Here is a 14,580-nt window from a genome sequence, read left to right as displayed (position 1 = left end):
CATTTCTTTAGCCCTTTTGTAAATTTTCTGCTCAATTATTTGGCCATTTAAATGTATGGTATCAGTGCCTTTAATTTTTAGCAATTTGTGTACTTTCATATAAAAAATATTAATGTTATCTTTGCATCAAACATTTTGCCTACCTTTGTGAGTCATTTTTGATCATTACACAATGTATACGTAGATGGAAACATCACACTATATCCCATAAATATGTACACTTTTTATGTGTCAATTGCAAATAAAAAATTTTTTTAAAATCCCAACACACAGATATTGTCTCTGTCCCCCAGGCAACTTTCAAAATGGACAGAAACAAACAAGAAAATAAACAACGGATAATTCCAAGTTGTGTCAATTTCTAGGAAACGTGTTTTGAAACTATGAGAAGGAACAGAAAAGAGTATTTACTTTTAACAAAAAATGGGCTCAGGGAAAGTCCCTTTGAAGTGTGAAATGATGGATAAGAGAAGCCATTCGTGATAAATATTGGGGAAGAGCTTTGCAAGCAAAGCAAACAGTAGTAGTGAGGGCTCTGAGAGTGGGAAAAAAATTTGTGATGTGGGAGGAAACAAAAAAGATCTACTGCGACTAAGGCTTGCCAAGAGGCAGGAGACAAGAAATGGAAATGGGGCACAAGGTGAGAAAGAGATGGATGAGGACTAAGATCATATGGGCCTTGGCAGGCCGTGGTAACATGCAGAACTTAGGTAAAACAATTCAACGAATGACACAGAAGCCAGGCAGAGAAGTGAGGAGAACATCAGGGGAGCATGACAGCCAAAGGAGGTGACAGCTGTAGGAGGAAGAAATCAACAGTGTAGAATGCTGAGATATTCTGAAACAGGACAGAAACACACAATAGACCGTGTAGATGCAAACCTGTAACTTTCAAAGTGTGATTTTGGTGTAGCGATGAGGACAAAGACAAAACTGAAGTGGGAAGTGAATGAAAAAGATATGAGGAACTAAGGAAGTATAAGCAAAACTTTCTAGATGTTTCACTATAAAGAAAAGCAGACAAAAGTGGGCCCACAGACAGAGGGAAATGCAGAGTTCAGAGAGTGTATTTTTCTTGAAGATTATATATCCTGGAACATGACGGGAACAATTGAGAACAGTAGAAAGAATGATGATTCACAGAAGTGGAATGGTATATTTATATTTTATTGCTTGATAGGGATAGTCCTACTTCACATTATTCTCAAAATATTATCTCCCATATTTTTATTCTACAGATGAATTTGAGAATCATTTCATTTCCCTGCACGTCCTCCCATCAAAGAAGTAACTGAGTATCTGCATATTAATATGAAATCTAAATATTTATCTAGGTATACTTGAAATATTAGTAGGATCTGGTCTTTCCATCTTACAACTTGGATTGTCTATTTCTTTATGTCTCTGCTAACACTATAAGGTTTGGTGGTTTCTTCATCGTGGTATTTTTCTCATATTCCTCAAGGAGCAGGAAAACCCTTAGTGAAACCTGCCTCTGTAGGTTGATGGCTTGGGAGGAGAGGCATTATGGAAAATGATTAGGTATGTATGTATCTTTTCATCAGTATATGTATATAAGTGCCACAAGCATAATATGGCAGTACAGCACAAGGTTTCCATTCACATATAACAAAGTTAAGTGGGAGGTTTGTTTTCTTCTCAATCTTAACATCCATATCCTCGTTCCATGTCATAAGAATGTTTGCATGTTTGTTTGCTTGCTATTTCTATTAAGGCAAAGAGGGAACTTCCTTTCAGAATTTTAATTGTGAAAACCAAAGCTGTCATTAGATCATCTTCAATCATTTTAATATTTTAGAGAGAGGCAGACCATCTAGCTAGGCGGAAGAAAAGCAGTGACCAGACTGTGTCCACAGAGATTGACTGAATAAATCTCTTTTTCTAATTCCACTTAACATGGGGGGACAGTAACTTGAAATATGCTTCATCTTACTAGCGGGAGCTGGTCAGGGTAGCTAATAGACAATTATATTAACTGTAATATCAATTCACAAGAATCAATAGTTACCTTCATAGTAATTAAAAGAACCTTGTTAAAAAGTCCTTCTGACATTCACCTGTGGAAAACTGAGCTTTTTGCTCATTTTCTTACTAAAGGTAATGAGAATTAAGCTGGGAATTGGCAAGAAAAATATTTTAGTCTTACCTGATCTTTGGCTATAACTCTCCCCTAAAACAACTATGCACCAAATGCTTACTGTGCAGACTAGTTTGTATATAAAAAGCTTGAGATGTTATTTTACATGAAAATTGAAGTCATTAGACTTCGATATAGGGACAATTTTTCTGTTCTATCTGCAAACAAATTTCAATAAGAATTTGGTAAGAAGCAGAATGGATCTGTAACATGTATATTTATGTGTTTATAGGTGTACTATATTTGCAGACATTTTACTAGATATCATGTTATTTTGTCTTTGGTCTTTAAGGAAATCTTGTTCTTCAGAGGACTGATGAGAATGACAATGTAATTAAGTACTATAATTAAAAATAGTGTACCTAAATGTGACTTATTAAGGCAATTCTATTTCATTTTCATGAAAATACAAAATTAAAATGGAAAACTCAAACATTTACATTTAATTTCCCTAATTGATTCCAGCGGTCAGTATATATCTTCTTAATATAAGTGGACTTTAAAATGTTTTTTGGAACATAGCTTTATTTAAAAGTTTAACTTAAGGAAATCATCAAGAAACACTACCTTTTTCATTCAAAATTGAACCAATTTTGATTACCTTATTATTATTTCTCTGCACAGAATTAGCATATAGCAGTACTAAAGTCAACACACAGAGTAAATCCTGTTGGCTTTTGTTACGAGTGCATTAAATTACTTCAGAGAGAGCTGACATCTTTATAACATCATTGTAAGTGTGTTTCTATGCACAGGCAATTCTGATCCATTTTCTCAAGTCTTCATTTGTGTTGTTCAGGAGAGTTCTACAATTTTCTTTATGTTGGTCTGGCATGTTTCTTAAGTATATTATTGTTTTATCTTTTTATCCTATCTTTAAATAGCTCATTTTTAAATGATGTCTGATGTGCCTTTCTAACTGCTGCAGATTCTTAAGTTTATAGAAAAAAAATAAACAAGACTTGTCAAAAAGACTGTGAAAACGGAACTATAAAGGGAGATGAATCCAAGCAGATATTTAGAAATATCAAGTCTAATAATGAAGTGTGGCACTGGAATCACAAGACTGACCAATGGAACAGAAAGTTAAGAAACAGACCCGAAAATATGAGAAGGTATCATATAATAAAAGCAGCACCTCAAATCAATGGGTAAAAATGGGCTACTTTATAAAGGATACATTTGGAAAAACTAAAGTTAAAATCATATTTCCCACCATTATCAGGGTAAATTCTAAGTAGAATAAATTTTAAAACATTAAGGTATTAAAGTCACAAAGTTGTTAAAAGAAAAATAAGAGAATTTTGTTTAACCTCAAATTGTGGAGGTCTTTTCAACTATGCTTGAAAATCAATAGCCAAAAAAAAAAAAAAAAAAAAAAAAAAAGACTGATAAATTTGACACCTAAGGAAAGTTGGGAAACCAACAGTATGGTGGGGAAAAATATTTGAAACTCATATAAAAAAATGATAGGTTAATTTCCTTAGTACAAAACAAAAGGTTCTAGAAATCAGTAAGAAAAAAACCCAACAATCTAACGGAAAAGTGTACAAAGTCTATGAAATGACAATTTACAGAGAAAATAATAGATAAATGGCTTGTATACAAATGAAAAGATATTTCGAGCTCAATTCTAATGAGAGAAATGCAAATCAAAAATAACCTGGATGATTTTTTTTAACTAGTCGATTGGTATGAGTTGTTTTAAAGTTTGATAAGAAACCTGACTGGATAGACTTCCAGTGCAAAAATGTTATACTTTTTGGTTGCTGAATCAAATGAATATGTTAATTATTCATATGAATGTGTTACCTACTTATGTATTTATTCACAATATATTACTTATATAAAAATTGACAAAAATGCATATTTATATTGATATTCTAAAATGGAAAGTAACATTTTGCTTGACATCAACAAAAAGTAACTTTTATAAAGATTAAGTGAAATCAAATATATACATACATCTGGTTCAGCTAGCTATTGCTCCTCCTAAATCTCAAACCCGCTCTCTCATTAAAAACACCTAAATAAGAGATTCTCCTTGAGGTCATCAGAAATATCAAAAGAGAATAAAAGATGGACTAATTTTCTCACTATTAAATTCAGTGTTACTTTTTGTTATGACCAAGTTCCACCAAGTAGTAGCCCCGATAGTATACTTTTCTTCTTTCTATGATGTTAGATGTGAGAATCACAGCAAAGGAAGAATGGGCATCAATAGTAAATGGTAAATGTGGGGATGCAGGTAAGGAAGAAGACTTTAACAAGTTTTAAGCCTAGGTGTTTGAGCGAATAGTAGAAACATTAATAGAAATGACTAAATCAAAGAAAATATGCTATATGCAGGAGGAGAGCTTGAATTCAACAAAGCAGATTCCAGGTAGAAATAATCAGTAGGTCTGGCACAATAGAATTAGGGACAGAAAAGACATAAAAGGTAGATGAAAAAGACTCAAGCGCATTGACAAATAATACCTACCAGCCATTTTTCATATTCATCAATAGCTTGTTTATCTTTATCTTTTTTCTCAGCTCTTTTCAGTTCTTCCTTTCTTTTCTCATTTATTTTTTCTTTTTCCTTTTGCTTGAAAAAAGCTTCTTTTTTCTCATTCCTACAGAGGATAGTATACAACACTGGACAGTTAAAGGAAAATACATAATAAAGATTCCCTAGTACATCTTTGACAGTAATGAAATTGAAATGCATTAGTAAATTTCAAGTAAATAAATTTTATAAAATTCTGAAGTGTTATTAATTTAAAATATGTCAAAATATGTATGATTTGGGATTACCATTTCTCAACAGCAGTTAAATTATCTTTCTTTTTCTCGGCAACAGTTTCCTCCTCTTTCTGTTTCTTTGCTCTTTCATATTCTCTCTCCTTTCTATTTTTCTCTTTAAGATATTCCATCTTTTTCTCTTTCCATTTTTCAAAAGCCTGAAAAAGTTCAGAATAATTTTCTTACTGTGAATATTTGAAAATAAATAAAAATACATTAATCATTAATTTGAATTTCAAATGTTTTAAAATAATTAAGATGTGCAAAGCTCCCGAATACCTGTAGTGCTTCTCCTTTTCTTGCAGCATTTTCTTCTTCAGTTTTCTTCTTGTTTTTTTCTTCAAGCCTCTTCTTGGCAGCTATTTTCTTTGCTTCCTTTTCTTTCATAGCCTTCCAGGCTTCAAATGATGCTAATGCTTCTTCTCTTTTAGCAACTCTTTTCTACATTGGAAAAAAATAATAGAGTGATATACATATATACATATATATATAGAGAGAGAGACAAATATGGCTAGATATAAATATTAGACAAATATGGCTAGATGTAAATATTAGACAAATATGGCTAGATATAAATATACACATATACATTTATCTTTAATCCTCTGATATTCATTGTACTTAGAAGTTAACTTTCAAAGTAATTTATTTAAAATGGCTTAGATAAGTTAATTTACAAAGAATGTTATCTGAATTATTCACTGATTTTAAAATGTCCTTTTCTAAAAACATTTATCACATATTGTCCTATTAATGAGAAAGATGTCAACTATTATTTTTGAAAGTGTTCTAAACAAATTATGTCAAAATAAACTGTAATAGGCTAAGTGGTATAGTAAAATTTTCATAATAATATATTTGAAAAAAATCAGTAAACTTATGGGCTTATCAACTAAGTTAGAGTAAGGCAAATTGGCCAAGTCATGCAGTAAGATGCAGATTTTTGGTTTAAATCTTAATTTTGAATAGTATCAAAACATGAAGTTCTTACTATACAAATGTATTCCAAATGTTGAAAGTATGTGCTCAAATGAAAAATAGGTTGGAGACTGTATAGCAAGTTATTATTTTATTTCCTTCAATCTAATCCCATAATATTCTATGTTTGCTTTATTGTTCAATATTAAATGACATAAAACCTTAATACTGGGGTAACATAATTTAGAAGTCAAAGTACTGTCTACCTCACAGAGCTGTGAAGATCAAATGAGAAGGGGTATGGCACTGACCACAGCAGCATACTGCTATGAACTTGGTTAACAAGATAGACAGGCACGCCCCCTGGAGGGCGGCTCCCTTCGCTACTGATGCATTATCGTGCTGTTCACTTTGGAAAATATTTTTCTTCTAAATCTATTTTAATATTGAACAGCACACTGGAGTTTTTTTTTCAGAAGTTTGACTTTAAAATATAGGAAACAACTGAGCGTATTCTAAGCAGGAGTTAGAGGAAGCGACTCAGTACAGAAGAGAAAGGAACAAAAGTTCACCTCCAGTTGATGGGAAAGGATACAAAAATCAAGAGCTCAGGGAGGGGTTGGACTTGATAATTTGTACTAAACAAATTATATCAAAATAAATTGTAATAGGCTAAGTGGTATAGTAAAATTCAAGAGAGAAAAGAGGAAAACTGAAGGCTAGCTAGTGTCTAATGATCCTTTATCTTCTTATGCCTTTTTTTTTTCTTTGAGACAGTCTCTGTCACCTAGGATGGAGTACACTGGCACGATCTCAGCTAACTGCAACCTCCACCTCCTGGGTTCAAGTGATCCTCCCACCCCAGCCTCCCGAGTAGCTGGGATTACAGGTGCCCACCACCATGCCTGGCTAATTTTTGTATTTTTAGGAGAGATGGGGTTTCACCACATTGCCCAGGCTGGTGTTGAACTCCAGACCTCAAGGGATCCCGTCTGCCTCGGTCTCGCAAAGTACTAGGATTACAGGTGTGAGCCACAGTGCCTGGCCTTCTTGGCTAAGTTCTAAATGAAGTCAACTTTTAAGAGTGAATTAGGTGCTCACAAACAATAATAACTTCATAATCAGCAGGAACAAAGCTATCCTATACATATACAAAATTAAAATCTGTTTTCATGTAAAACAGTTATATCAAACTAAAATCTATAAAGTAAAACAGAAATAAAACAAGAAATCAATTCCTTAATATACAAGTTATTTTACCATTTAAAAAGCTGATTTAGAAAAGTTATATATTCAGGGATATTTCACCGAAATAAAAATCCAAAACATTTTTACTTCTATATGTCAGAATACCTGTTCATTTTGGATCCTTAAGTTTTCACTTTCAATTCTTTTTATTCTGTGCATTTCATGTAAATATACATTTTTCTTTTCTAACCACTCCTATGAGAACAAGAAAAAGGTTATATAATATTTAAAATTTCTTAAATGAATTAGAATTCTTTATATTAACATTTTCTCTGAAATTCACATGTACAATTTTCTAAAGTATACTATTCTACTTTAAAAAAGACAAAAAACGATCTTTTTTAGAATTGTGAATAAATTAATAAAATCTTTTTTCTATGTATGCCTAACAATATCTTAGGAAAGAAAAAATTTACTAACTTTTTGTTCATAATAACTCCTTTTGTTCATATAAACTTCAAGAATAAAAAAATGAAAACATATAGACTTTACAATGTTTTGGCTTGTGTTATATTTCTATAAATTGTAATGGCATATTCTTTCCTTAAAAACAACTATGATTGGTTATGAAAAGTGTGGAAGCAAATAATTTAGTAAAATATCTATGGATTACTCATGTATTATAAGGAAAATCTTTCTCAATAAATTAAGTATTAAACCATAATTTCCTATCAGGATTGCTTTATTCTTTATAAACAGTGTTGGCTTATGAAAGTGATCATCCTTCTCCTCTTAAAAATATTTTCCTTTTTTACCTGATAAACAGCTGCCCTTATGTTATCTGCTCTATCAGGTTCTATGCTCTGTTTCTGTGAAGGTTTTTGGTCCAAGACTTTTAAAGTCCCTAAATAGTGAGAAGAGGTAGTTGTCGATGGAGTTCTCCTTTTAGAACTAGATTTCTTCAAAAACTCAGAGGTCATTAATCTGAAAAGATCCAAATGAATCAAGATAAAATATTACAATTGCATTTGGTACAAGAGAGATCTGTTAGAATATGCACATATAATATTTGAAAACTGACCAGGCACGATGGCTCACACCTGTAATACCAGCACTTTGGAAGGCCAAAATGGATGGATGACTTGAGCTCAGGAGTTACAGACCAGCCTGGGCAACATGGTGAAACCCTGTCTCTACCAAAAATACAAAAAACTAGCCGGCATGGTCGTGCACGCCAGTAGTTGCAGCTACCCTGGAGGCTGAGGTGGGAGGATAGCTTGAGCCCAGGAGGCAGAGGTTGCAGCGAGCAGAGATCATGCCACTACACTCCAGCCTGAGCAACAGAATGAGACTCCATCTCAAAAAAAAATTGAAAACTACATTATAATTTAACAAATTGTATTTACTTTGAAAATGATATAGGTAAAATGTACAGCCTTAGTATACGAAGAGTATTAAATTATGTTGAAGGGGACATAATTTAAATATGTCCCCTTTAAGTTATATGGCTTTAAAATGATTGCTCTATTTAAATATTTGTAATTAGAAACTTTTTAAGAAATATGGACCATGTTACTTCTTCTCAAGTTACATGGAAAAAACAATAAAGTGGGTTATAATCACTCTTTTAATATTTATTTTCTTTCATCATTTTGTTACATGAAGCATTCCAAATATAAAATTAGAAAGAATAGTACCATCTATTTCAGGGATTGGTGGGAAAATCTGGCCAGCCATCGGTTTTAGTATACAAAGTTTATTGCACCATAGCTGTAATCACTCACTTAAGTTTTGCCTGTGGCTGCTTTCCTGTTAAAATAGCAGAAATGAGTAGTTCCAATACAGACTGTGCCTAAAATGCGCACGAACTGGCCATTTACAGAAAAAGCTTGTTAGCTCTGTTTTATTTGATTAATGATAATTTGACTAATGATAATTTAAAAGATTCAGAAGGTTTTGATTAGCACTTATGAGTTAGGCATTCATTATCACTGGTGTGAATGAAGCCATATAGATAATCATTTTAATAAACCTACTTAGTTCATAGATTCTGAAGGCTTTCAGTACAATTTCTCATGTTAGACAATGATACTTGATAATGAATAAGTATCATTGCTAGACTTCAGCTTTATTACCATTTTATATTGCTTGTCTCAGGAAAAGTAGGAGAAAGAAGCTCTATTTCAGAAGCAGTGTGGAGCACAGAGAATCCCTAATCACTGACATTAAGAAAGAAGAAAAATATTCCTAGGACGATCCTGGAGAGCGAAGGTATTGCATAAACATTCCAGGCACTAAAACAACCAGTAATAGGCTTACTTTTTATGAATTACTTTATTTCAAATAATATCATCAACCAAGGAGTTTTATCACGAAGTAACTACTCTTTTCATTTTATGAAATGCAAATAAAGAGAAAACACAGTAACACCAAATGAAATTTACTTTATGAAAGTTAAATTAAAACTAGCTTTGCTAGAATGCAAGCCCATAAATGAATGACAAATATTGATCACTTTCTTACCTGGCAGATGCACTGGATGCTCTATTATTTGTTGACTTTTTATTCTTTATATTTCTATCTTCAATTGTTTTCTATTAAACAGAAAATGCCAAAGATGATTTATTCATAACAACTATCTTTGTTAGGCTTAGAAGCCAAACTGCCAGTAAATCACTATTCTTTAAGCATCTACTATGTGTCAAACACAGTAGACACTGGGAACAAATCAGTGAATAAAATGCCCTTAAGAATATTAAATTCTAGAGATGGTTGACCAAAAATAAATATATAAGCAAACATGACTCATGAAGGAGATAAAATAGTGTACAGCGACAGAGAATGACCAGAGTGGGGCTGAAGAAGTTGATCAGGGAAGGCTGTCCTGAGGGGCTGACATCAGAGCTGAGACAGATAATGAGTGCAAAGGGCCCACTTGAAAGTCTATGAAAGAAAGAAACAGCAAGTGGTAAAAGCCTGAGAAGGGACAGAGCTTGGTAGCTTTGAAAAACAGAGAGGTGAATGGAGCTGAAGCATAGTGAATGGCAGAGAAGAGTGGAAGACGTGGTCAGAGAAGAACCTTGTGCGATCACTAGGTGGCGATGAGGAGTCTGGACGGAATTCTTGTGATAAACCAACAAAAAGACTTTAATGGAGAATGATTCTATTCCTGTTTAGAAAAGGCCACTCAGTAGAGAATAAGAATGAAGCCAAGGGTCCAGTCAAAAGAAATACGTTACAACCTTACTTCTTACATATAAATTGCCTGTTCTAATTTAGAATTGCCTCTATTAGACATTCTACAATCCTGTCTATAAACTCCAGAATATCCTTTCTCCTTGTAAGGAATAACTTTTCTACTTTACGTAGACTGATGGGTGCTAGTGGTAAAGTGAGAGCACAGATATAAACACATCCCTAACTCGTCAGTGTTTTTTTCCTAAGGAACGTAGCTAAGGATGATATACCTGGCACATGGCTTAATGAACCTTCTCCATAAACGTTAAGAAAACTTGTATTTTATATTATAAAAGTATTGCTCAAACACAAATTTTCAGCTAGCGCTGTTTTCTTCCCCCGATACTAAGTACACAGCACTGCTAGTTAATTGCAGCTATAAGAGATAATGAAAAATTCAGGAGAAACAAAGACTGAAAATGCTACACCATAAATTTTTAAAGTATAGCACTCAGACACAATTTAGTTTAGGAACAAGTAATCCTACATAATCACATATCTGTTTCTTAAGGTTAGAATAATAATGTTCCCCTCAACAACAACAGAAAACAAATAACCGCATTAAAAAGAAGGCAAAAAATGTGAATAGACTTTTTGAAAAGAAGACATACAAGTGGCCAAGAAACATATGAAAAAAAAAATGCTCACCATCACTTATCATCAAACACAAATTAAAACCACAGTGAGATATATTATACTAGTCAGAATATTTATCTATTATTAAAAAGTTAAAAAAGTAACAGATGTCGGTGAGAACACAGAGAAAAGGAAATGCTTATATACTCTTGGTTTTATGAATATAAATTAGTACAATCTTTATGGAAAATTGTATGGGGATTTCTTAAGGAACTAAAAATAGAACTACCATTCAATCCAGCAACCCCACTGTGAGTATCTGCCAAAAGGAAAATAAATCATTATATAAAAAAGATACCTGCACTCATATGTTTATCACAGTACTAGTCACAATAGCAAAGATATGGAATCAACCTAAGTGTACATCAACATATGATTGGGTAAAGAAAATGTACACACACACACACATACACACTGGAATACTATTCAGCCATACAGAAAAAATGTCTTTTACAACAACGTGGGTGGAACTGGAGGTTATTACCTTAAGTGAAATAAATCATAAACAGAAAGTCAAATGGTACATGTTCTCACTTATAAGTGGGAGCTAAATAATGTGTACACATGTATATAGAGTATGGAATAATAGATAATGGAGACTAGGAAAGGTGAGAGGGAGGTGAGGGATGAGAAATTACTTAATGGATACAATGTATATTTTAATTTATACTAAAAGTCTGACTTTACTACTACACAAATATATCCATGTAACAAAAAAGCACTTGAACCCGTTAAATTTATATGAATTAAAAAAAAAAAAAAAGCAATTTCATCACCTCTAGAGGTGCCAGGGCACCAACTCATTATTTTGAAAATTAGGAAATAAAGGCAAAGGATCAAATATGAATAATAATAATAATGTTCCTGATGATAACCATCTATTTTAAAGAAGCACGGATGTTGAAAAACATTTAAGATTTTCGTTAAAATTGTTAACATGTTTCATGTTTTAAAGTGATATCCAAAAACATAACTCTAATTTAAAATCTCAGAAGTTATTCCAGATAGTTATATTTTTAAAATGTGAAGACCTATGGAAATATATACACTATGAGTATGCATTTCTGAGATATTTAAAAGTATATTATAATCATACACCTCTGATAAATTTTAAACACTGGGTTTTATTAAATTCACTACAAACTTTCCTTAAAGTGAAATTTTACTGGATTAAGAAAGAACCATGTGACAATATAATACCACTATCAAAAGATAAATTTTCCACTGGTAATTCAGAAGTATATAACACAGAAGATAAAATTTCTTAAAGTTCTGTTTCAAGTTTTAAGCTGTAGTATGAAAGGTATGAATTTTTACAAATACCTTTGAAGACACTGTTGCACTGGTAGATGTTAAGATACTCTGAGATTTAGATAGTAGTGGATCAACTGTTCTCTCAACATCCATAATCAGTTCTGCTTTTGCCTTTTCTTCTTCAAGGTCATCAGCAGTCACTTGACTTTGCTTGGATTTCTCAAATGCAGTAGTTACATGGTCTGCTGAAAATGAATTCTCTTTATTTTCATCGGATTTCAAGGAATTATGGTTTTCAGTGATTTCTTCATTTGGATCTATTTTGAGACAGAGTAATAGCATTAAAACCCCCTTCTGAATTAATAAGGTAAATACCAGATTCATTTGCTTTCTTTTAAAGGAGGACTATCTATAAACTTTTTTTCCTGCAAAATATGAAGAAAACTATCATATTAAACTTGCACAAACTTTTTTCAAAAGTGATTTACAAAAAAAATAGTCTACGCTTAACTAATGAAGCACTTACCAAATCTAGTACTTAGAAAAATAGCATATTAATAAACAGAATGGAATAACTACCCTAAAACAAAGACACGTCAAAAGAGCTTGTTGACATACAAACCAAGCAAGTGAGATGACAGTATTTGTTCAGCTCTAAAGCCTGAGTTTCTCAGCTGGAACAACAGGCTGCATAAGAAGGTGTCACACCTCTCTAGGCTACTGTAGTTATTTGTAATACAACTGTTGAATTGTATAGATGCAGAAAGAACCACGAATTAATGCAATTTTACACAGCCTCTAGTGAGTTTCATCTCACCAAGATGCAGTACCGCCTCTGATACCATAAGCAGCAATAAAGACTATTGCTTATCCTCTCTGTGCTCCAAGTAACAGGCTCAAGCTCTGGCATAAGAAGGTTCAGTTTTGCACTTACAGAATTGCTTCTACTATTCTGATTCTACCACATTTTAGAATGGGATCACCAACTTTCAGTTCTACCAAGATCCACCTCCTAGCTAAACCTGAATCTTCACTATCAAAAGTCTTAATTCTGTTGGTTTCACTATGACCATTTTTTGAAATTTCTTTTGAGGTACGATGGGCTTAAAATCACTCAATTCACTACTGGATTCTTTGGAGCTGTTAATCTAATCAGTGAAAAGAACAAGAACTTTGGAGCTCAAGATTTAACTATGGCTCCATCACTGACCTTGGGTGTTTTCCCAAGTCACTGCACTTCAGCTTTTCTCATCTGTAAAATGACAAAAATGATGCTACATAGTAAGCACTTAATAAATGTTTGTTACATATCTCAGACCTAGAAATAGCTATGTCTTTTAGCTTTCATTAAGCTACATATCACTAAGAAAAGAAATTATATTCACAACTCACATATCACAGTAAGTGCTTACTATGGTATTGCTGTAAATGCTTTACATGTTTAATTCTTACACCACTGTATAAGGCAGATTACTCTTATTTTACCCATTTTAAAGATCAACATACAAGGTCAGAAAGGTTAGCTACTTTGTTTATGTAATTGTGCCTGTATTCAAATCTAGCTTAGTCTCACTTTAAAATTCCACCTAGCTATTATGTTGTCCTGCAGAATATCAAAGCAACACATACATAACGATAGCTTATCTCAGGTGCTCACTCCACGTGGGCTGTGAACTAGGCTAATGGCTAAAATGCACTATATCACTTAATTTTCATAATGACCTTATGAGACAGATAATATAACTTAGGGAAATTGAGGCCCTGAGAGATTAAGTTCTGCATCCAAAATCACAGTTAGTTAACTACATGATCAGGATTAAAACTCAAACTCATAAAAACATGCATTTCTCTTGCAATTATAGGAAGTATTATTTCTCTTACAAACAGGAGTCTAAGTAGTACAGAGTTCACAAATAAGATATAATTATTATATATAACCACCTTTTACAGATGTGTTTCCCTCAGATCCTGGTGAAAAACAATCTCCAAGAATTTGTTTAAGTGATGATGATGATAGACTTGTTAAGCATGAATCCTGTTTCTGCAAAAAAATACATTTCCCATGTAAGTTTAGTAATTAACATTTTAGGGAACAATAGCATTATTAAAACTACAAATTAAAATAGTGCGTAACTCTGAAATCTGCATTATTAGTCATTTGTTGCTGAAACACAAAGTGTGACAAGCCAGTGGAGGTGAGTATGCTTTACTTTCAAGCCTTGATGTCTTGGTCAATAAAAGGGGTCACTGAAAGAGTTATTCAAGTTCTTTATCTAACTACCACCACCTCTCTATTTGTTTTTACCAATTTTCAAAACTCCTATTACTTTAAAAACACATTTCTTATAAATATTTAAGGCCAAGATTTGATTTTGATAGCTCTTCCTACAATTATCCTTTGAAGG

The 14,580-nt window shown here is 32.7% G+C and overlaps 1 protein-coding gene across 2 annotated transcripts in view; it reads right to left on the bottom strand.

Moving 5' to 3' along the window:
- Window positions 1–14,580, bottom strand: part of MAP9 (microtubule associated protein 9) — a 37,619-nt gene that overhangs the window by 8,836 nt on the left and 14,203 nt on the right. For both annotated transcript variants that reach the window (XM_050791271.1, XM_050791272.1), the window contains exons 6-13: window positions 14,117–14,216; window positions 12,245–12,492; window positions 9,572–9,642; window positions 7,864–8,032; window positions 7,214–7,303; window positions 5,222–5,383; window positions 4,955–5,100; window positions 4,641–4,773 (exon numbers count right to left, since the gene is read on the bottom strand). In XM_050791271.1, the coding sequence (XP_050647228.1) occupies window positions 4,641–4,773; window positions 4,955–5,100; window positions 5,222–5,383; window positions 7,214–7,303; window positions 7,864–8,032; window positions 9,572–9,642; window positions 12,245–12,492; window positions 14,117–14,216 (1,119 nt within the window). The remainder of the gene's footprint in view (window positions 1–4,640; window positions 4,774–4,954; window positions 5,101–5,221; window positions 5,384–7,213; window positions 7,304–7,863; window positions 8,033–9,571; window positions 9,643–12,244; window positions 12,493–14,116; window positions 14,217–14,580) is intronic.

The sequence above is a fragment of the Macaca thibetana genome, chromosome 5 (genome assembly GCF_024542745.1).
Source record: "Macaca thibetana thibetana isolate TM-01 chromosome 5, ASM2454274v1, whole genome shotgun sequence".
NCBI lineage: Eukaryota > Metazoa > Chordata > Mammalia > Primates > Cercopithecidae > Macaca > Macaca thibetana.
This window is presented reverse-complemented; position numbering and strand designations above follow the sequence as displayed.